Below are 24,347 nucleotides of genomic sequence, written 5' to 3'. Positions count from 1 at the left end.
AGGAAAACAAGAAAAAAAATATTCTAAACGAAACAGTGGATGTATGATTTTTGTGGTTCATGCTGTGGCCACAGACATGTGATCTGACAGTGAGTTTGGAGTAGCCCAATGCAAAAATCCTGAGGATCCATGTGAATCCATGCTTTGTAACCACGTTTTTGCACCACTGCGACCCCAGGCAACAGTGGATGCGTGATTTTTTTGGTGCAAGATGTAGCCATGGACATGCTATGTGATCTGATGGTGAATTTGGGGTGACCCAGTGCAAAAATCCTGAGGATCCATGTGGATCCATGCTTTGTAACCACGTTTTAAGTGGGGAGGGAAGGAAAAGCACTCAAGGGACAAGGGGCACGCATGGGGTGTGTGGAGAAGGATGCTGCTAATAATGCTATTTAGTGAGCTGAGTGGGGAGGAAAGAGGGACAGAGAGCCTGCTTGCTTTAAAGGAGCCAACCGGACAGGAGCCGCTTACACTCATGTAAGCGGCTCCTATCCTCTCCCGCTTTGCTCCTTTAAAGCAAGCAGGCTCTCTGTTCCTCTCTCCTCCCCACTCAGCGGCTCTTCTCCCGCTTTGCTGTTTCAAAGCGAGCCACGGAGGAGGGAAGGAAGGGGATCCTCTGCTCACAACTGCAGCAGATCCCCCCCCCGCCACCCGTAGGCATTCCCTCCATAACACGCACAGACATTTCCCCTTACTTTCTAGGAGGAAAAAAGTGAGTGTTATGGTGCAAAAAATACGGTACTGCTTGTGAATTCTTATTGTCAGAGGGCATAAGTGTCCAACAGGACTGAAGCCTAGCATGCCAGAAAGAAAGAAAGAAAGAAAGAAAGAAAGAAAGAAAGAAAGAAAGAAAGAAAGAAAAGGTTGTTTAGAAATGACTCTCCATTTTAGTCAGAAAATTCATATTGAATCATTTTCCTTCTCCAAATGACTCCTAAGAAGGATCATCATAGCTGCAGAGACAAAGCCAGTGAAACACTTGCAGAACAGCCCTGGCTGAGCTAGAAATGGGATTAACTAATAATAATAATCTGGTCCATGCATGCATTGATGATTACAGCCATGGGAATTGCACAATTGGAGGGTAATCAGTGAGCTCAATTGAATTTAAAGCGCTTTACAGAATTAGAGTTAGCTGCTCACTAAAACAGGCATATGTGTTTTCTTTTATTTGTGTTCATAAATGGGAAAAAATGATGGCAAGACAAAGAAGGCAAAGCAGCAGGTGGTTATCATTTGGTGGTTATCCTTTTAATCTATCATTTATTACGGTTTTCACATTGTTTCAATAAAACAGTACAGCTTCTTTTTCCCTGCCCCTCCTGATTACTCTCACTCCCTTAGCACTCATGCCCTGTTCTTAGTGTTACATTACTTTTCCTTCCTGACGTCCAATAGTTTTGAATATTATACAGGGTTCAGGCTCATGTGCTCAGAGAAGGGTTAGGACACGAGTGTCAATGCTTTGCTTGAGTCTCACATTAAAAACCATTAAACTGGAGAAGTTCCCATGACTGCAGTGAACCTCCCATTTCTTCTAGCTGTGGGTATTATGCAGTGAAGACTTCCAAAAATCCACTCCAAATCTCTTGGAAACTTGTCTTTTAATGTAGTTTATAGAGCAGAATTTGCTCATGGGCTGCTAGCTGCAGGAGGTCTTGTATGCAGTTTTCCATACTTCATGTGGCCTGGGCTTTCCCCCCATTGTGCAGATGTTACATAGGCTTCTAATTCTTGTTTGTAAGTGGCAGAAGACTTACTATCAGATTCTTGGAGAAATAATTAATTATCTTGTACTAGATGGGCTGGGAAAGTATCCCAATAATCTTGAGTAGTTTTGACTTCTGTTGTAACATTTTATGAGCACAGTTACAGCTTGAATTCATTCTAAATCCTTCTCTTGTATGTGCACACCCACCCACACCCCATGGTTTGTAAATGATTTCCTATCCTGGTTAATGCCTGAAATAATTCTGCATTTTTCTTCTTAAATGATCACCACAGTGTTGTTTTTTTAAGAGTCTAGATTTTCATAAGCCACAGGGTGGGTTTGTTTGTCCACTAGGAACATATGAAACTGCATTATACCATTGGGCCATCCATCTCAGTATTGTCTACATCGAATGGCAGCAGCTTTCCAGGGTTTCAGACAGCATTTCTACCCTATCTGGAGATGCTGGTAATTGAACCTGGAAACATCTGCATGCAAAGAAGATGGTCTGCTACTGAGCTATGGTCCAACAGCTTTAAAAAATTTTTATACAGTGGTACCTTGGGTTACATACACTTCAGGTTACAGACTCTGTTAACCCAGAAATAGTACCTCGGGTTAAGAACTTTGCTTCAGGATGAGAACAGAAAATCGTGCAGCAGCGGCATGGCAGCAGTGGGAGGCCCCATTAGCTAAAATGGTGCTTCAGGTTAAGAACAGTTTCAGGTTAAGAACGGACCTCCAGAATGAATTGAGTACTTAACCCGAGGTACCACTCTACCTGAAATGTTTGAGACCACAAAAAATTCACTAAATGAAAAGGAAAAAACATAACTTCACTAAAACTGCAGAAGCTTTACCCCAAATTAATATTTTTATATGTAATGTGACATCCATTTAGCTTCTGCAGCTTTCCTGCAAATAACCTTGAATGATCCACAGTTGCCTAGTCTTCTCTAGGTTGCAACACTTTTATCTCAACAACAGCAGTAGCAGTGCATAGACATTGCCCCATACAGATTTGGGGTGGATTACTGAAATCAGCAGGACTATGGTAATTCTGATAACGTTTCTCTCAAGTGATATTGGAAGTAAAATTCTTGTATAGGGTTTATTGTAGCTCTGGTACCTTAGCTTGAAATAAAATACAATTTAAAATCTAATTCAATATAAACCAATTTCCTGTCACTAGCTGGTAGGAAAAGCTACAATGTTTACAAACAAAAAGAGAGGTGATTCTTTCTCTTTTTTGGTCATTTCTACTTACTTGGGGGGGGGAGGTGAGGGACACAAATAAATTTGCTAACCACTATGAACCCAATTAAGAGTGGATGTTCTAATGATAGCCATAAAATCGCCATTATGCAATTGGCAATACATTAGTTGAGTTATGTGGTCTAACTTGCAAAACTGTACTCTCATCATTTATTTTAATGCTAATTGAGGGTCAAAGCCAAATTCGTTTGGAGTATTGCAAACCCTTTCTAAAACTGTGAAATTAAACCAGCTATTTAGTTGGCCAACTGCCTGGCTCATACAGAACACAGAATATCTGTAATCTGTCTAGACCAAGCATCTAATTTGATAACTTTACAGATGCAATAGGTTACTATGTAATGTTCTATGAAATCTAAGGGGAAGTTCTAATTTCCCTGTCAGATGAGCTACACTATTAGGGAGGTAAATCTTAGCAATTATATTACCTACAATCTAATATATTACCCATAGCCTAACATCTCCTAGCACATGGATGCATTGAATTACTGATAAACCTTGTCCAATAAACTCCTACAAGGTTGTACTTTTATTGATCGGTATTATGCCATCCATATCTCTAATAGCCCAAATTAAACGGAGACATTTTCGTCTACTTTCCTCCCTAAACTTCATTAAGTAAGCTAAAACCTATACTTGCCAGGTTGTTTTTCTCATAATTTGCATTGTACTTGCTATGTTAAGCCTGTCCTTCTAAACTGAGTGTTTTGTTATTGAAGAATAAACACTATTCAAGTTCCTTTACAGATGGCTAGATTTCATCTTAGTTTGTAGAATGCAAATAGAGGTTGGTGTTGTAATAGCAGTCAACAAATCATTCTCATACATTTCTTTTTTTTTTTTACCTAGTAAACTTTTATATCATGTGTATAAGCTCTGTGTCGGGATAGCCAATCATTCTGCATTTGGATTTCCTGATTTTTTTCAATCTCATCAACACTAGAACAATGTACAAGAGCTAGAAATGTCCCAAGGCAAACTGTATTTCTCCATAATAATAATCTTCTACCACCTGCCAACTCTGTGCCCCTGATTTTGGTGGCATTCCTCTGAAAAGAAGGCATCTTTCTTTTGTTGCTCTTGTGGGTCTTTGAAGTAGCAAATCCATTATGCAGCCTTCACCAACCTAGTGCCCGCCATGTGTTTTTAGCTATAACTTCTATCAGGCCCAGTCAGAAAGCTGTAGTTGGAAACACCTGAATAACTTCAGTTTGGGGAAGACTGCAATGATGCCATCTTTTTTTCTTGCCTGTCAGTCCAAAAAATAGGACCTTAGGAGGTCCTCCCATCAATCATATTACATCTCATTGTCTCTAGCTGCAAGTTAATAATGTAATAATCATTAAATAAGATCTTGAAGAGGAGAAAAATGACTTTTACCTCATTATACCTTCCAGGAGAGGAACCTTGTGCAAGTGACAAGCAGAGCTCCACTAGTGCAAGATCCTGCAAGCTAATTCAAGCAATTTCCTCCCTCCAACCCCATATGGCACAGCCCACAATGTTCAGTGGGTCCCCTTTGTTAAGGATAATTATTTAATTGCACACTAAAATGGATAATGGCTGTATGTATATTGCTGAAAGGGTTTAACATTGAAAAAAATTCCATTGAAGCATACTGAAGCTCTCTCTGAGCTCTAACTGAATTGATAATTACGGTAACTGTTGATGTTTTCTGCTAGCACTCATCTGAATGTTTAACCTTAGATCACATGATGGCATTCAGTTGAAAATCTCCATCTTACCTGTTAGTCTTACCAGGGGCTGCAATATGGAGGAGAGAAAGATGTGTGTGCCTGCTTCATCTCATGAAACCATTGGATCCATCCCTCAATACTCCGGGAAGATTCCATCCTGTCTTCTCCCAAAACACATAAGAGTCCTACAACTCTTGTAACTCAGTTTGTGGCGGCAGGCTTTTAAATAAAAGCAGAAACAAATGGGCTGTTTTAAGGTAAGTTTAAGGTGGTGAAGCTAATGCAACTAAACACCCATTTAGTTCAGTGTGCTACATACATCCAGGGCTAAGGAAAGATAAGAACTCTCTGAAAGACCCAAGGGGTCACAGAGCTGAAACTTTTTTGATAAACAGTATATATATTTTAAAGAAAACAAATAAAAAACAGAAATTCTGCCAGTCCCCCCCCTTTCTTTTTTGCTATGCTAGCTCCAGACTGCTGAACAGTAGCTCTTGGAGATCTTAAATCTCCCAATAATTAAGGCATTAAGGCAGTGGCTCCTTCCTCTCAGCCTGCCCTTTTTACAACTCCTCAGAACAACCCCCATTTACCTCTTCTTCTTTTGTTTTACCTCATGAAATACTCCACCCTTTCTAACCAACCCATTAACCTTTTTCACATATCTGTACCCACTCTGTGCCCACTCTAAATCCCTTTCATGACATTGCATGAAAGGTGCATTGCAGCATCCACCTGACTGTGTCTCACCCTGCTGCCACTATTTATGGCAAAGCCCAGAAGAAACCAATATACTAATGATACCAACAACAGTAAAATGTCTGGTAAGCAAACATGCTTGGCAAAAACACCCTGTAAAGCACATTGCTGAAATTAGGCCAAGATAGTCTTGAATCATCACGTTGTTTTAAAGGTCAAAGACAAGGAAATCGATAATGTGCTCATTTAGTGCACTGATAGTTACCACCATATTCTTCCTATTATTCAATTTTATTTCACGATGTTTCTACATTAAAAGGAAACTAGTTTGCAAATGCAACATGGTAAATATTGTTTCCAACGTTTAACTGCCAGGGGAGAAAGGGGTTGCATTGTCTTGATCATATTTGTGAATGAAACATGACCCACATTAGCAAGATAGCATGTTGCTGTTTGTTTTGTTTTTCAAAATCCATAGTCCTCATTTCATAGTAGCAATATGCATTTTAGTATGGATAACAATTCAGGGGTCAGCAAACATTTTCAGCAGGGGGCTGGTCCACTGTCCCTCAGACCTTGTGGGGGGCTGGACTATTTTTTTTTGGGGGGGAAATGATGCAGGAACACCACGAGCCCCGGTGACTGCTTACTTGTGTCTTGCAAGTGGCAGGGGTTGGTGGGACAATGAGTGGCGCGTGAAAGGGCTCCGGAGAGGGGCAGCATAAAATGGCAGCCGCTCAAGCGCTGCTGCTGCTGCTGGCACCAACAAAGCCCAGTCCCTTTCCTCTGCTAGGCAGGGTGGGGAGAAGCCAGGAGGAGGGAGGGAGGAGGCGCTGCTGCTGTGTGAGGGAGAGGGAAAGAACGTGAGTGCTGGCAATCCACGCGGCGATTCCTGGACCATCCGCAGGCCGGATGTAGAAGGCAATTGGACCTGATCCGGCCCTTGGGCCTTAGTTTGCCGACCCATGGATAACATCATCATGAAACAAAAAGAGACCACAACCTTTTGGAAACAGGTGTGTTCTTTTCTTCCATCCTGCAACATCCTGTGCCTCAAAATGTCTCCAGAGGATTAGGCTGCTCTTGAATGGTGGAGGTGTTTTGTATCAGCCAGCAGTTTTTAGCAGCTTAAAGCTCTTAACACTTCAGCCTTATATATCAAGAAGCCACACCCTGTCTAGAGAGGTTTTTTTCTTGGGGGGGGGGGTTGTTGCAAGATAAGTCTAAAGTTAAGTTTCAAACCCATCAAGCATTTCACCTAGTGTGGAGATTTTTGAATGCTTCTAAAGAGTTTAGAAAAGAAAATCTCCCTGACGCACAGCATGATTGGTGCTCTTAAATCCCTTAGGCGCTCAAAAAAAGTCTTCCTTGTTTCCTAGACATGGAAATGAAAACAATGAAACAGAAAATAAATAAATAACCAGGAGTAAGAAATCATGTTTGTGCTTTTTTAATAATCCAATATCCAGCCAAAGCCATGCAGCAGGAGAGAAGTTAACAAGCCTTGAGGTAACCCAATGAAAGAGCAGGTAAACAATTAATACAACTTGTCAAACAAGGAGCCTGTAGAGACTGCCTAAGAATGGAGCAAGAGAAGTAAACAATTTGCTGTTCATTAAAAGTATAGCCAATTAAGTCCATGGAAATTAGAGACAATTTGGAGAAATAGCAGAAAGACCACTCAAGATGAATTGTACTGTTTCATTCTGGAAGACATGGGGCTGTCTGTGTGCTGACAGGGAGGGTTGGTGTAGTAGTACAGTGATTGTTATGTAAGGAGGATTCTTTTATTAATGGTTTGAAGCTGAGATGATAGGCATTAGAATAGCAATTATTAAGTTTTTAATATTTTTTTTACCACATATATTGAACATTAATTTCCAAGAGTACAATTGGGGACGCGGGGGGGGGGGGAGGCAACAGATTAATAATTTTCTTAAATAAGGGCTCTAAATTAAATTCAAATACTGAAATTGGTTTCTATTCTACTACAAGCTTTTTGTTTCAACTGAAGAATTTTGTATTTGCCTCAGAATTCACGTGTAGTAATAATCATTTATTTGAAAGTATTTCCTAGGCAAAATCCTGCACTTGGAAATATAGATCTACATATCTTGCATTTGCAAAGCTAATACTATCTAAGGTGCTAGTTTTCTGATGGGGGGGATGACAGGAACAACCTTAGCATTCCATGTGGCTAAAGTCACACATGGAGATTGTGCCATATCAGACACTTTCTGTTCGAATGGGCTCTTAGGGCCTAAATGATTTACCATGTTCCAACTCCACTACCAGAGTCAATCTGCCTTTAAATACCAGTTGATAGGAATCAGAGGTGCGTAGTATCATAGCACTCGGGTCCTATCCTCATGCTGAGCAACAGTCTCCTAGTACTACTTTCTGGTAGCAGCCCTACTGGTAGGAACTACCATAATACTGTACAGTACCTCCAGCTCTCACCCCTCTGAGTTATTCCAGAAGGACATCATGGCCAATGGTGTCAAAAATTGATGAGAAGTCAAAGAAATCAAACAGGGTTGCACTCCCTTTGTCTCCTACTTAGGATCTTTTTTTCTTTTTTATAAATTTTTTATTAGTTTTACAAAGTTTTTTAAACAAACACACACATAAAAAGACATACAAACACGCATAGTTTCATAACAATTTTTCGTAAACCTCTTTTCTCGGACTTCCCCATACCTCCCCTTTCTGCATCCCAATGTTCATAGTTTTTTAACAACTTCCAAATATTTCTTTCCAACCTCTGTCATGTTAATCTTTTCTTTAGTCTAATCTTATATTACTGTAACCCTTTCTTTCTGAAAACCTCGACATTCTAGCATTCATCATGTTTATAATAGTCCTTAAGATATATTTTAAATTTCTTCCACTCTTCTTCCGTCATCTCTTTTCCCCGATCACGGATTCTGCCAGTCATCTCCGCCAATGTCATGTAGTCCATCACTTTGATCTGCCATTCTTCCAAGGTGGGTAGATCTTGTGTCTTCCAATACTTTGCGATAAGTATTCTCGCTGCTGTTGTAGCATACATAAAGAAAATTCTATCTTTCTTTGACACCAATTGGCCGACAATGCCCAAGAGAAAGGCCTCTGGTTTCTTAAGAAAAGTACATTTAAGTACCTTTTTCATTTCATTATATATCATTTCCCAGAAAGCCTTAATCTTCGGGCATGTCCACCAAAGATGATAGAAAGTGCCTTCAGTTTCTTTACATTTCCAACACTTGTTATCAGGCAAATGGTAAATTTTTGCTAGCTTGACTGGGGTCATGTACCACCTATAGACCATTTTCATAATATTTTCCTTTAAGGCATTACATGCCGTAAATTTAATACCGGTGTTCCACAACCATTCCCAGTCAGCAGACATAATGTTATGACCAACATCCTGTGCCCACTTAATCATAGCTGATTTAACTGTTTCATCTTGTGTATTCCATTTCAGCAGCAAATTATATATTCTTGACAAATTCTTAGTATTGGGTTCTAACAGTTCGGTCTCTAATTTTGATTTTTCCACCTGGAAGCCAATTTTCCTGTCTTGTTTGTAGATCTCCATTATTTGATAATAATGAAGCCAATCTCGTACTATCGGTTTCAGTTTCTCATGACTCTGTAATTTCAATTTATCTCCGTCTTGTTCCAAAATTTCCCAATACTTTGGCCATCTGGCCTCCATATTGAGCTTTTTCACTGCCTTAGCCTCCAAGGGTGACAGACATCTAGGGGTTTTGTTTTCCAACAGATCTTTATATCTTGTCCAAACATTGTACAAAGCTTTCCTGATAATATGGTTTTTAAAGGCCCTTTGCACCTTGATTTTATCATACCATAAGTATGCATGCCAACCAAATTCATTATTAAAACCTTCCAGATCCAAAATGTCTGTGTTCTTGAGGAGCATCCATTCTTTCAACCAGCAGAACGCTGCTGCTTCATAATACAGTTTTAAGTCCGGCAGGGCAAATCCCCCTCTTTCTTTTGCATCTGTAAGTACTTTAAATTTTATTCTGGGCTTAGGATCATCTGGGAAGGTGATCAAGGATGTTACTGGGCCTGAAACCAGTCTGGAATGGATCCAAACAGTGTGAATGCTCCAGGCATAGCTGCATATGACTGGCCACCACTCTCTCAATCAAACGCCCTGGAAGGAAATATTAGAGACTGGATAGCATAGCACTTCTCTCTTATTTCATAAGATTTTGCTGAACATGAGAATATTCATGGTTCTGTCAAGCAGCCAAATTAAAAGTTCATAATTCATTTGCTTAAGAAGACACAAGATTTGAATGGAATTTATTGTCACTTTATACTGATTAACACATAGAGTCATGTGAGCAACTTCAAAGTAAGGAATGCTTGGTTTGTGGTCTACTCATGAGCACTGATGGAAATGACAACAATCTGGTTTTTGCTGTGTTCCATGTATGTATCAGTGCTCATGCAGAGGACATTTGTTGGTCATTTTCTTCTAAAATGTAATTTAATGAACATCAAACCATTTACTTCTTTTTTATTTATAAAAGATGCATTCAATTGTTTTTAAAAATGTTCTTCAGATATGAAGAACAAAAAATATTGATATTTTGCCATTGGCTTCAATGAGGACAAAATAATCATAATAAATCTTCAAGCCTGTCCAATCCTTCTTTTGTGAATGGAAGCACCGACATAAAGTGTGATATGAAGAAGATTAGCTGTGTCTCAGGTTCCCCTGGCAGGACTTTATGTTCATGTCATGTTCCTGAATTTCATTTACTGATAAGCACTGTTGAGTAATTGTAACATACATCTCAAAATTGTAATCTGCTTTTGATGCATGGAAACAGAGGAAATGAGATTGAGAGCATCTTTCAAGTGACTTTGTATTATGTTTGACTTTAGTTTAGTAAAGCAGAGCTGTTTTCTAAATCATATGTAATTAGCATCATGTGATATCAACATATAATTCTCTTATTTTTAGTTTGTCAGTAGACAGACAAAACAGTGCTGATTTGTTAAATGACCAGGCATATTTCTTTAATGTAAAAAAGAAAACAAAAAATATTAATTATCCTTAATATTAATTTGTTATCTGATAAGCATGATGACTACCAGTACGTCCCCTTAAATGACTGCAATTACACTTTAACTGACAGTCAGCCCAAGAACAACTTTCCTTCCTTCCCCCTTAAAGGTATGGGCCACTCTTGACAGACTCTAGGGTTGTGCGCCCATCTCACTCAAGAGGCCGGGGGCCAGCGCTGTCCAGAGACACTTCCGGGTCACGTGGCCAGCAGGACATCGCTGCTCTGGCGAGCCAGAGCCGCACACGGAAACGCCGTTTACCTTCCCGCTAGTAAGCGGTCCCTATTTATCTACTTGCACCCAGGAGTGCTTTCGAACTGCTAGGTTGGCAGGCGCTGGGACTGAATAACGGGAGCGCACCCCGCCACGGGGATTCGAACCGCTGACCTTTCGATCGGCAAGCCCTAGGCGCTGAGGCTTTTACCCACAGCGCCACCCGCGTCCCCCTTCCCCCTTACCAGTGTTGCAAATCAATTCATTCTTCACTAGTTCTTCAAGTAGGTCTGAAGTGTTGAAACTAAATGTAACAACACATGTTAATTTGCTATCTCTAAGAGAGGCTGCAGAATAACGATTGACAGAATGCTACGATATGATACACTTTCTGATAGGATGTCATGAACTGGCTGGACGCAGAGGAATGGTTGGATGCCCCAGCTGGGAAACCTGCAAGTGAAGAAGGCTCAGAGCCATGGACTGGTGGTGGGACAACAATCAGTGGTCAGAGGGAAAAGAAGGGACGAACTAGGAAGAGGAAATGTCGGAAGCTGAAGCGGTAACAGGATTTAGTGAGCAGGAAGAGTCTGTGGCAGAGAGCAGTCCAGAACCAGAAGCAGAAGAGGAAACTGGAAAGGAGAAGGGCCAAGAGGCAGCAATGAGTCAGGCTGGTGAGGAAGCCAAGCTGTTTTCCCCATCTGCAACAACCAGCTCCCCTCCTTCCTGGTCTTCCAGAGTCTGAAGAGCTATGAAGAGGGTGGAGCAAAGACAGACGAGACTAAGGAGCCTCAAATTGCATGGGAAGGTACCAGGAGAGGAAAAGACTCAGGGAGCTATGTGAAGTTGGGACCATCAGTCCTCACAACTGCCTCATAGGGGCAGGTTCTACCGAGAGAGGTTGCTGTGCTCTCTAGCCCTGGCCTCCTGAGTTTTCCTGTTTCTTTGAATAAAGCATTAGCGTCACTGAAGCCATGTGAGTTATCACTGATCTGTTTTGGCACTCACTGCTGTCACAGGCTTAGGTTTGGGTTAGATTTATTACATTTATATATCACTGCCCCACTACAAAAAGTAGAAGTACAGCCAGAGGTGCTGACTCACACCCCAGATTGCATTGTGCAACATGACGTCATGATGTCACACACACACAATGCTGGGCTCCATGCTTGGCCTCCTGCTGATGCATGTGCAACATGGTCTGCTGCCTCCGCCCCCCTATCTGCAAACAACACTGTCCAGACCACCACCGCCCACCCTCTTCCTTACCTCCACTGCTGCTCCATTGAGGCCCGCTGTGGCCACAGACATACTTCTGGAAGCTGGGCCTCACTGAGTGTTATACAACAATATCAGGACTACGGTCTCCGAGAACCCTTGCGGTTTACAAACATCCTTCTACGCTCACTCTGCCCATTATAATGAAGGGCATTAATATATGTTAGTTTTTACAGAGGTTAATGGGAGTGTTCTGCTGCATTCTGAAGTGCTAATTTCCTCCCGTCTCACTGCAGTAGGCAAAGTCTGAGAGCACTCAGTATTGTGCTAGGTAAGACCTCCATAATCAACTAAGCAGGGTAGCATTTTTTCTTGTTGTCAAACACAATTCAAGGTTTAAATTCAAATGGTTCTCCAAGCATTGTGAAACGAATCGCAAGCTGATGTGAACCCTTAATGGCATTAGAAATGATGCTATGCAATGTGCATCTGAAATTCCAAATCTCATGCTGCATAACAAGCAGCATGGATGGTTTTGTTGAACCAGAATAGCAAGGAAATATCTGAGATGCTGCATTTATATAATTTTGCACAGAAATCCAGTAATGACTAGTCTTACACCTTTCTCCTTTTTCAACAGTTGGGTTGTTGATCTCCCAAATTATATTTCTCTTGGTAATGAAAGGTGTCCCACTCCCAGCATTTTCTTAGAAATAATGACACACTTAACTACCTCTAAGTGCTGACTGAGTGCTTCTGTCTTTTCTTCCCAAGGTGACTGTAACACAGATTGATGAAAGATTCCACAGGCCTGCAAAGGTTAAAGAAGCAGGCCCAGAGCAAAGTAGGCAGCCTTGACACTGATGGAATACAGTACAATGAGAGTGCCCACATTATTGTCCTCTCCTCTGATAACGGATGTAATATAAAAACTGACTACAGAAGAAAAGAACAAATTAAATCCATTAATCAAACATATCTGTGCTAAACAGTTGTTGTAAAGAGATGAACAAATGAAAAATTTACTGTTTGTTTTCATGCTGGCCAGGATTCAGGAAGAAAATTAATTATAAGACTGCTGCTACGCTATTAGTTAAATTTTTCTTGAGGAAACTATTTATTGCTTTGTCAAAGAACAAATGAACCTCATTAGTGAGATTAGTTTCCGTCAGTAGTTTTGCATTAGGAGAGACTAATAATATATACTTCAAAAGATATGTTGTGGAAAATAACTTCAAAGAACCCCAAGTCCATTTGTTACTTCTTAATTTATTAGACTGCACTGAAAAAAATCACCACTATACGGTTTGTCAACCAGTTAAAAAAAAGTCTTCCACATATGTAATAGCTCACTAAGCTGTAGAAACATTTGGCGAGGTATAGGAAAAGAGCCTGGACATCACACAGAACTTCTGCTAAATACAGATGATTTTGTAAGTTTTGAAGTTGAACCACCAAGTTCTTGGTGTGTATCTCTCCGATATCACAAGGGAGATAGATCTCTAAGAATAAATTATGATATAAGGCTTATAGTGATTTTACACCATCTGGTGACATTTCCCTCTTTTAAAAATGTAACAGGACAGGCATATGTTTATTTCAATGCAGGCATAATGTATAGAACCCTAGTCATATTCTATACTGTATTCTTTACTTTATAGAATTAGCACATTAGTTTTCTAATGACATATATTGATTATTATGGTACTTTTAAAAATTTAACCTATCATTGACATTTTTTTTACAATCAGAGGCACTAATACTTTATAAAAATATACAATTTCCTATCTTTACCTTTATAAGAGCTAGGAGTTAAGTATTTATATTGCTTTATAAATCTGATTGCATTTTTTAAAGTGCAAAGTTATACATTCTGAAATAAAGTCTACTGAGTTCAAGTGCGAATGAGACTGTAGTATTATGCAACAATGTTTGGGAATAATGTTGCTAGGGTTTTTTTTAGTTCATAGCATTCTTTGTGGTAACTCAACAGAACCTTTTGAACATGAAAAAAAGTTGCAAAAAATGACAGCATCCTCCCAATGTACTCATGCTTGTAATGAAGTTATAGTTCATTATTCTCAGTTTAGGCTCAGGTCAAGCATCACTGTGCCCCTAGCTAATATTATCTTCTGCCATTGGCTCAATACTGACTCACAGTCAAAATATCAATTTATTTAAAATTTATTTAATCTCTATCTCCTCCTAAAGTGTTCTTGGCACTTTCCTTTCAAAGTATTATTCCACTCAGACACTGCTTGCCTTTTGAAAGCTAAGAGCAGGGGTCAGCAAACCTTTTCAGCAGGGGACTGGTCCACTGTCCCTCAGACCTTTTGGGGGCCGAACTATATATTTTTTTGGGGGGGATGAACGAATTCCTATGCCCCACAAATAACCCAGAGGTGCATTTTAAATAAAAGCACACATTCTACTCATGTAAAAACACACTGATTCCTGGACTGTCTGCAGGCCAGATTTAGAAGGTGATTGGGCCAGATTCGGCCCCCTGGCCTTAGTTTGCCTACCCATGGCTAAGAGGATGAACTATTACATGGCTACTGATTAAAAGACAGCCTTATCCTCTATACCCTCCTCCTGTAATAGCTGTCCCTACTTAAGAAAACATCTCTCCTCAAGCATCTTACGTTCACAGTTCTGGTATCTGAAATTTGTTGTATCCAGTGGTGTCCCTTTGTTGATGGGAGGTACTTTGATTGAGTGGGCTTTTATGTCAGTGGGAGGACTGTGTCTCAGTGGTGGAACATCTTATTTGCATTCAGATGGTCCCAACGTCAATCCCCGGCATCTCCACATAGAGCTGCAAATTGCCTCCTGCTGCTGTCAATCAGATTATGAAGCTAAATGGCATCCCTGCCATATAAAGGGACTGCACCAGGCTTCATATATGCCACTTTCCTGGGTGTTAGATACCACTTGCAGAAGTCATTTCCTACCACACTACCATTGCTTGAGTTTAAAATCCATCAGTTCCCAATAACATCTGATACAAAGAGGTTATCTTTGCCTTTATCCACTCCACCAGCATACTAGTGACACCTTTCTTCAAACTCCATGTTGACTGCTCGCAATGGCTTCAAGTAGATGTTAAAAAGCATTGGGGACAAGAAGGTACCCTAAAGGACTCCATAGTGCAAATGTCAGGAAAGTCACCCAGACACTCTCTATGAACAGTCTTGCAGTTAGAATGGAACCACTAAAGTGTAGTGCCACCAGTTCACATCTCAGAGAAACAGTCTAGGAGGATACCATGGCCAATGGTATTGAATGGTGTCCCCTTCCTGATAAAGGGCATCCATCAGGCTAACTAAGGCTACTTCAGTCCCCAAACCACCCCTGAAGAAATGGGGCATGATCATCAGTATCTTCCAAGAATGCCTGTACTTGCGCTGCTGCTGTTCTCTCAACTGTCACATAATAGCATCTTCTAAAGCCAGATTCATCACCTCCTCTCATAATGAGGCCTTCACTACTGCCTCAACTCACACTGTGAAATCCCTCCAGCTAGCTTTAATCAGTCAAGATGGGCAAAAGTCAAGAACATACACTGTGGACGGACACAATGAGCAAGGACCTTGTCCATGTTCTTAGATTGTATCGACTGAACCTGATCCCATAAAAATCAACTTAGCTGGAGTATTGAACATCTCACCTGAACTTACTGTAACAATAGGGTCAATGCCATTGTGTGGGCAAGCAATTCTACCTTCAACATACCCTGGTTACAGCAGGTGACTGAAGGATCTACTGCTTCACTGATTGAGGTACAATTCAAGATGACCCCGGCTACCTTAAAAAACTCCACTCAAGGATGTGGTGGTGGTGAAGTTTCCCTACTTTCCCCCTGCTTTTTGTTCTTTTAAAAAACCCTTATAAATATTAGTGACTGCTATCTACAATTCACTCTACAACTATGCACCTTTTCAGACCATACTGAAATATCCCCATAATGCTTCCATATAAGCTAAAATTCATAGACAAATAGGAAGTTAGATCTCTCTGTTTTTGCCCCCAGGCATTCAATTAACTGAGCTATGCCCTCAGCTTATCAAGGGGTGATAATGAATATTTCCCCAAACACACACACACTAGTTAGCATTTTGGAATATCTGCTCATGAAACCTTCTACAACATAATTTTCACTATTAACTGCCAGAAATATGACTTGAAACACCAGGGTTCATTTTTTCAACACATAAAGATTTTCCGAAATCTGGTTCATTTGTCATGGGAAAGCAGAATATGTAGAAAGCATATTCTCATGCATGTGTCCTCAGAAGTGTATTCTGTGGAAACAAGACCCTGGGTGAGTGTCAAGAACCCCTGAAACCTTGCTAACACTCGGCAGAGATCGGGGTAGCATGTAGCATTATTAATATTCTTATTAATCATTTCATTTCCATACCACCTTATATTTTTAAGAAAATCTCAAAGCAGCTTACATCACATTAAACCAACATCCTACATTAGTGGTTTCATATTCTGCTTTTGATGTAACACCTAGACCAATTTCCCAGTTCAGATTTCATGGGAAACTGTACTTTCAGCATGACATTCAATGTAGTGCTAAGGAGATTGCAACAATTTGCCCTCTCCTTCCCACTATAAGCTATTCTGTGGGTTCATCTGGCCCTACAGAGTAGATTCAGGTGGAGTGTGGGGTGTAAAGGGTTGGCCAGGAGAATACTTGTGCTGGCTTCCTTTAGCATAATGGGTTAGGATATCTTAGCTGACTGTGTGAGGTAAGGAAGGAAAGGAAAGGGGTAGGTAAGCTGTCTTTTGGTAGCTACAATAAAGCTTTTAATTTATCCAAAATGTCAGGGTGCATCCTTTCTTACTCTGGTTGTATCTTAAGGTGTCATTTTAAAATCCAAGTATATTAATTGTATTGCACTTGCAAAAATACCTGATCAATCAAGTCTTGACTAGATTCTGGAAGATAAATATGTTACAAGATCGGAAAGGAGGGGATGATGGCATAAGGAAAGGTAGGGGAAAATAACACTATGATATGTTCAAGAGAGAGGACTTCAGGTGCTGACAAATAGCAATTTCTGGAATAACTGGATCAGTTTCATAATTAGGTTCAGAATGTGTAGGTATCATCCAACATATTGACAAGTGTTTTATAGATAAGAGAAGAAAAAATGTGCTTAATATACTGTGTGTGTGTGTGTGTGCGTGTGTGTGTGTGTACACACCCATTTTTTAAAAAAAAATCAAGTTAAGCCATCCTACAGTATATATTCTGTGCTTCTTTTCCAGTTGCAACACTTAAGCAGCAGCAAGCAGTAGAAAGAAAAGAGGTCTAGTGATGAGACAGCAGACAATATTCTTATATCTTTTTATATTTCCGCTCCACTTCCAAGTATGCTCCGATTTCTAATCTCACTGAATAAAATCTCTGAATTTCAGCGTGTAGCCATAAAGCCTTAGGCATCTCAATGGGAATCCAAAGAGCCCTAAGGATTTATTCACACCCACTGATCTCATCTTCATTCACATGCTATACAGACAGCAAGGAAGTCTGCAGTATAAAAATCAAGGAGTTATGATGCATCTTTAGCATTTACCAGTTCTTGTTTACTTCTATCAAGAGGAGAATCTCTTTTCAGGAGACAAAACTGAATGTGAAATCTAACAACAGCTAATATAGGTGGGGACGTGTATGATTAATTGCTTATTTCAAAAGCAATCCATCAAAAAAAAAAAAGGATAAGATGCAGTCATGTAACTATATGAAACCACACAGAGAAATTGTATTTACATTTACAGTGTAATACAAGAGGTAGTGTGTGCCTAGGTAAACTATACCCTTCCCCACAATTGTTTTTCTACAAATCCCCATCTATATTTGGGAACAGACATAAGTGTATGGTTTATTATTGTAGATTTCCCCAATTAATATAAAGCTATTCCCCCCTTTCTTTTCCGCCTGTCATTCAGTTTTATTAAACTGCCTAAAGCAGGATATCCTAACAGCACATGTATTTGACTATTAATGACTTCCCAGTGTGAAAAGTGGTACTGATGCTGTCTCTAACCTGTAAGCAAAGGATTCCCCCCTCCCCAATCATCTTGCTTATGGTTAGAAACAATTTCTTTTAGGACCCATTAATATGGAGATTGTGGGTTTCAATTTCATACTGATACTGATATCAGTGGCCAGTGCCAAGACCCAGAGCCTAACAAGGAACCAACTGCACACCCCTGTAGCCCTCAAGGCCTGAATTGTTCCTATGCCTTGGGGCCTGCTCATGTGCCTTCTCTGAGCACTTAAACAGTTGCAAGAGTGAGGGAGAGGGGAAGCAGTAGCCGCCATCTTAGGGCTGCCATATGTCCAGATTTCCCCAGACACTACCGGGATTTCAAAGGAATTGATGTCCTGGGGGAATTTTCAGACTTTGGGGTGTCCTGGTTTTTACTTTTTGAAATATGGCAACCCTACTCCATCTGCCTTTCCCTCTCCCTCTGATTGGTTGTGTGGATTTGGCCCAAAGGGCATGTGCAAGTGAATGTGCAAAGGTGGACCCACTCATGGATGAGAACACATTGAGGGCATCTTGCCTAATGGTGCTTGAGCTTTGAAAACTTCCAATGCAAACTCAACTGATCCATAACTCCCAGACTATTGAGCAGATTGGAACTTAGTTATCCACTGCTTTTTAAAATTCCCAAATGTTCTGACACAGTTTCCAGCTTAATAAACATATTGAAACATGGTTAGAAATGCATATTGCCAACATACCCAAGAAGATTCATGACAAGAAAGATGGGTAACAGGCTATATTTATTAAAATATAACAACTATAGAATCTGCGATCAGAATAATTCAACCAAATTGACCTAAACCAATGAGATTGTCGCGTATTCCACGCGGCGTTTCCAGCGAAACACTAAGAGTTCCAGGTTTTTCAGTGCAGTCCTTTTTTAATGTGAGCTATATACAGGCATTTACAAAAGAAACAGTCCATACAGAGTACTTAAAAACGAATACTCACCACCACACTACAGCACAACTACCACACCCCCTGTTAAACAGGCTTTCCTTTTTAAAACAGGTGATAGCCAATTACACTAATCACACTCCTGCTGAGTCACTCTGACCCAGCAGAGTATTGCATCATCCTGTTGAAGCCTGCAGACTTATCCAGTATCCTGCGAATCCCAACAGAGATCTAGGCTATGAGGTGGATTAAATAGAGGATTTCAACTCTCCCATCTAAGCCAGCTGCCAGCCGCATGCTGTAATCATACTAATGAACCTCCCCCCCCATCACTGTGTGTTCCCTGCGTATATGAACCAGACATGCACACCATGGCTGCATAGGCCAATGTTCACCTCCATGTGCCTGACAGGCCCAAAGACCACTCTGGCTCCAATATCAGTCAGATATTTTCCAAAATCCACTCATCCATTTTGAGCAACCAAAAGGCAAAGGAGGTGATCAACTTCTCCTAATTCAACTCCACACGCAAACACACAAAAACTTGAAAAGAGCTCTTTGCAGATCCTCTAGAAAAATACTGCTACAGGCAGATGAATACCATCATCCTTATATAACGTTGAATGTCAAACTTAATGTGACTGTGTGGAACGTAAGTATTTCCATGCCCCAGAACCAAAGCTTTAATGGTACAGTTGATCTTCCATCATGCCCCATCAACCTTCTTTGGGCCATCCTGCCACCACCCACCAGACCTGCCTCACCAAAAGCCCTGACCACAAAAACATTAATTCTGGGACGTGGAACTGAAGGCAACAAAGATTCTTAAGGATTTCTGCTAGCAGCTCCAAGCCTGTCCACTGAAACAAACCATTCTTTACCAAATGAATTATAAAAATATATGGAAAGGAACCCTTCTCACACAGGCGGTCCATGATGGGCAAAAACTCACCCCATAGCATTCTCCTTCTGGTCAGCCATTGACAGGTAGCACTGTTGGGCAACTGCATCCCAAACGCAGACATGGAAGCTTGCTTGTGGGCCCAAACCCAAACTGAATGGGCAAAGAACAGTATACTGGCAGGGTTCATCAGCTGCCACAGATGAGATGAAGAGAAGAAGATTGTTAACAGAAGTAGACCTATAAAAAAATGTAACTTGAAGGCTGCTGACTGCCAACGGCCAATAGCCCGAATCCCCTCCAGGCAATGCAGAAAGATGTTCCGCCTGATTATCACAACAGAACTTTACAGATCTGTTAATACCTTGACCCAGAGTGTGACTGCCACCAGCAAGGGAGAAAAATCCAGGAACGTGAGAGCCATTTTTCTACAAATCATTGATCTTGGAATATTACCCCAGTGCTACATCCACATGCAGTGTCTGTCATAATGTGTAGCTTGGCTTCAAGGAAGAGGTCCTGCCTCCAGAATGGCACAGCGTTATAGTCAGAGAGTAATTCAAGCCACATTTGTATGTCACCCCGAATGCCCATGGAGACCCGAACATTATGAAACTTTTTCCTGACTGCTACCATAGCATCACAAAAGTGGCACAAAAATGCCCTGGTTGTAGAGATAACCTTCGATGAAAAAGATTTTTTCCTCCACGAGGCTGGTTCTTCTGACTTCTCAGAGGCCAAAGGCACTCTGTTCGATTATTATACCTTTACAGAAGTACAACTGGAGCAGAACTACATCTTGTCTAATCCAGTATCCTGTTCCCATAGTGGACAATCAGAAGTCCGTGGGAAGCCCACAAACAGGAGAGTGCAAGTGCACCCTCCCAGCTGGTTGGGCTATAGTGCAGCTAGTGCCTGAAGCCTACCAAATATTGAAAAGTAGCATAAGGCCTTTTTGATAACTTAAACCCAGGCACAGCCGCACTTTTCTTCCAGCCAGCCCTGTATGGAAGAGTCCCCTAGAGTAGGGTTGGGGTATCTGTGACCCTCCGGATGTTGCTGGACTACAGCTCTGTTCATCCCTGACTCTTGCCCATGGGACTAATGGGAATTGGATTCTAAGAACATCTGGAGGGCCACAGGTTTCTCATTGCTGCCTCGTGTTCCCAGTCCCAGTGTGAGCTCCAGTTCACAAAGGCTGAACATGTTTGCAAGCCTCTGTGCAATTGAGCACCATCATAAAGCAAACTAGATTACGTATTCACTTCAGAGTTCCCTGCTTATATTGCTGGCAAGGTCAAGGGTGGAGCAGCTGCAGCTGTGTGAACCCACACCCGTCACCCAGTTTAAGCCCCAACATCTTCTTCTGAAGGATTGCAGTGTTGCTTTGGTTCCATTAGGAATGAAGAAAGCTTGCTCATTAACCATGTCAGGAAGCCCCATGCCACCATATAGAGGTGGAAACACGCCTTTGTCCATTTCAACAAAGGGAGGTTCAACAAGAATATCCAAGTGTATTTTGTCCTAGTTTGATACATCCTTGGCAGCTTGCCTTTTCAGACAAAATGGAACTTTTGGAGCCAGACGGAGATGAAATATGCCAGTGCCAGGCAAGTAGTGACGCTTCCCTATAGAATTGTCTGCAATGCTGGAAGGACGGACAAATGTTGTCTAGCCTTTTTATACATTTCAGAAATACAACTCATAAAACGGGGTAATAAGATTGCTTCTTAATAGTGCACGTGTGTGTGTGTGTGTGTGTGTGTCCTAGATCCTTCAATGGATAAGTAGAAAGCTTTGAGCTGAGCTTGGAGATAGCAGTTGAATCTGTAGGGCAAGGGTAGCTTAAATTCCCACCTTGCTGGTTTGCACTAAGTGTAATATTTCCTTGGAAAACTACTTTGACTAATGGGCTCATATAAGCCAGCCTCATGTTAGGAAGGCCAGAACTTTAAATCCATCAAGAAAGAGCTAGCAAAAATATTTTATAGGAGTCGAACCATTACCACAGTACACTATTATTTCATTTTTAAAAGACAGACACTAAGCCAAGGACAGGAGTACTAGAGGGAAGAAAGAAATAATGTGAATGGCTGTTAAATATGGGAGAAAAATAGCAGACAAAAACCTTATCTAAAAGAAACAAGGCATGTGGCATAGCATACATAATGAGCAGGCTATGCTACAAGAAACATATTGATGGCAATGTCAATATTTATTCACTCATTCACCAAAACAAACTAAAAAACATTCTACAAAAGCATAGCCACTGGCAATCTTATATATATTTCCTTGACTGCTTTTGAGATGACCCAGACAGTGCTATTTTGAAGGGGGGGGAATAATTCATTTGCAAATACTGCAGACATAGTTTGCCTCTTTGAGGTGTATTAACTACATCATAAAGCTCAGTGGCATCTGAAACCTGATAGACCTGGACTGGAGAGAAAATAAACATATTGGGCTGTATCCAGCCATGTTCTACTCAGAGTAAATCCACTTAAATTAGTAGAACTAAGTTAGCCCTGTTCTTTAATTTCAGTGGGTCTATTGAATAGATTTTATTCTGAATATGACTCAGATATAATTCATTGTTTTCTGAAATACCAAAAAGAGAGGAACAGCATACATTTTTAAAGAAATAAAAGCATTTTCCCTGATAACAATCAGTCTTGGTAATCAGTGAAGCCTAGCTTTATGTAATTTACTGATCTGTTTGTCATTTGGATCACCCGGATACAAGTGTGAAAAGACTGGAGCATTGGAGACAATTTGGAAAATTATTTTGACCCTACTAAAATAATCATGGGGAGGGTTGGGGAGCAGGGTGGAAATTAGTCTTCAAAACAAAAGTTAGTTGATGGTGGTATTTGTGTGGTCATGATACTGGGTAATCATTTTATTTTATTTTATTATTTTAAACAGATTTAGGGGGATTTGGGGGAAATGAAGAGGGAAGTCCTGTCGCAGAAGCAGAAATCCTTGCACTAACAGGACACATTGCTGAGTGCTACTCTGGATACAAGAATGGAATAAATCGTGTTAATTTTTTCATAACAGAGGTGGGGGATAGGTGTTATTGGAATACATAGTCTCTGACTGTTGGGCAGGCTGGCTGAGACTGACAGGAGTTGGAGTCTGCCTCCACCCCTGCTATATATAATAAACTATCTCCGAACACCTGTGGATATCCTCTCTTCTCTCATTTTTTATTCCAGAAGTGCTCGTTCAAAAAAAATTCTGAAGCTATAAGAACTACTAGTTGATTAACGAGGTGGATGAATTCGTTTTGTGAACAAAAGCAAAGATTCTAGCACGCTAGGCTAGTGAGTGAGAGAAGGCCTCAAATCTTTTGCTGGTTATTTTCCTGGTTACAGCACCAAATTTTTTTCTTTGTCTTGATTCTCATTTCAAAAATCACTGATGGGGGGAAAAAACAAATTAGTTACTGAACACAATCTCTCTCCTTAATAAGAGGAACAAAGTCTTTTCATTGAAATGCACACTTACCCTGTATGGCTTTGAATTTACCTCTAGATATGGTTACTTATAATTTCCATCATTAAACCTAATTTCATCTTCTCCTTTGTATGGAAATCAAATAATGTATTTAAATTCTGAAGAGTTTCTAAAGCCAAAAAGCAGAAGCCGAGACTTTGAGATAAAAATGAAACTCCTAAGACTTTTTAATGACAAAAAGGTTGGGGGTTTTTTTTTCTTAAAGGAAAGCATTCAGTCTAAATGATTCTGAGATCTGCAGCAGTGGAAAAAGAAGGCAAAGGACAGATTTATGGCTTCAAAAGAGACAGCTTTAAAGCACTCCATTCATTTTGAGGGAAGGTAGTTATTAAAAAGTAATCTAAACAAAATTGCAAAAACCCCCAGCAATGATAGAAAATGTTGAACAAGTTCATTTGTAGGCTTCTGTGGGGTTTCATGAAGGGGAGAAACAAGTGGTTATTCCAGAACACCCTGGGATATGATCATGGCGTGGGATAGACATGTGATTCCTGCCTTCCCCATTTCAGCATCCTTTCACCTTGCCTTAAGTTCCTGAAGGTGGCTGAGTTAATAATGTGAAAGAAAAGTGCAGGTGTTGAGAGGTTCTAAGTGCTAAGGATTTTTTGTCATTTGGGATACGGTAAAAGTGCTATCTTGGTGATTTTGTAGTTTCACAGAATGTGTGTTTTGCCTGTTCAGTATTGTCAGTATTCTCTCTCTCTCTTTGTGTGTGTGTGTGTGTGTGTGTGCGTGTCTCACACACAAATGGATCCGAAGAAAACCCAGCATTGCTACCAGGATGTAATTGATAAGCTCAGGCTAAGGAAGTTAAAAAAGGAACATTGTCATGGACTGGCTGGATGCAGAGGAGTGGTGTTGAAAAATCCAGGGAGTGTCCCCCCCCCCTATAATCAGCTTCCCTCCTCCCTGGTCTCCCAGAACATGCAGAGAGATGAAGATGGTGGAGCAAAGAGAAACAAGAGGAAGAAGCCTTAGGCTGCTGGGGAAGGAACTGGGGAGGAGCCTTTGAGAGCAGTGGGAAGGTGGGGACTTCCAATCCTTGCAACTGCCTCATT

At 40.7% G+C, this 24,347-nt stretch overlaps 1 protein-coding gene across 3 annotated transcripts in view; it reads right to left on the bottom strand.

The window, feature by feature from the left end:
- LOC309531353 (uncharacterized protein) overlaps window positions 1–24,347 on the bottom strand; it is a 394,694-nt gene that overhangs the window by 296,089 nt on the left and 74,258 nt on the right. For 2 of the 3 annotated variants that reach the window (XM_082220827.1, XM_082220826.1), the window contains exon 2: window positions 19,822–19,963. The exons of the other annotated variant lie outside the window; for it this stretch is intronic. In XM_082220827.1, coding sequence (XP_082076953.1) covers window positions 19,822–19,963 — 142 coding nt within the window. The remainder of the gene's footprint in view (window positions 1–19,821; window positions 19,964–24,347) is intronic. 3 annotated transcript variants of the gene reach the window in all.

Source organism: Podarcis vaucheri (genome assembly GCF_965113315.1).
Source record: "Podarcis vaucheri genome assembly, chromosome: 4".
Taxonomy (NCBI): Eukaryota; Metazoa; Chordata; class Lepidosauria; order Squamata; family Lacertidae; genus Podarcis; species Podarcis vaucheri.
Note: the sequence above shows the minus strand (reverse complement) of the source record. Positions and strands in the feature narration are given on the sequence as shown.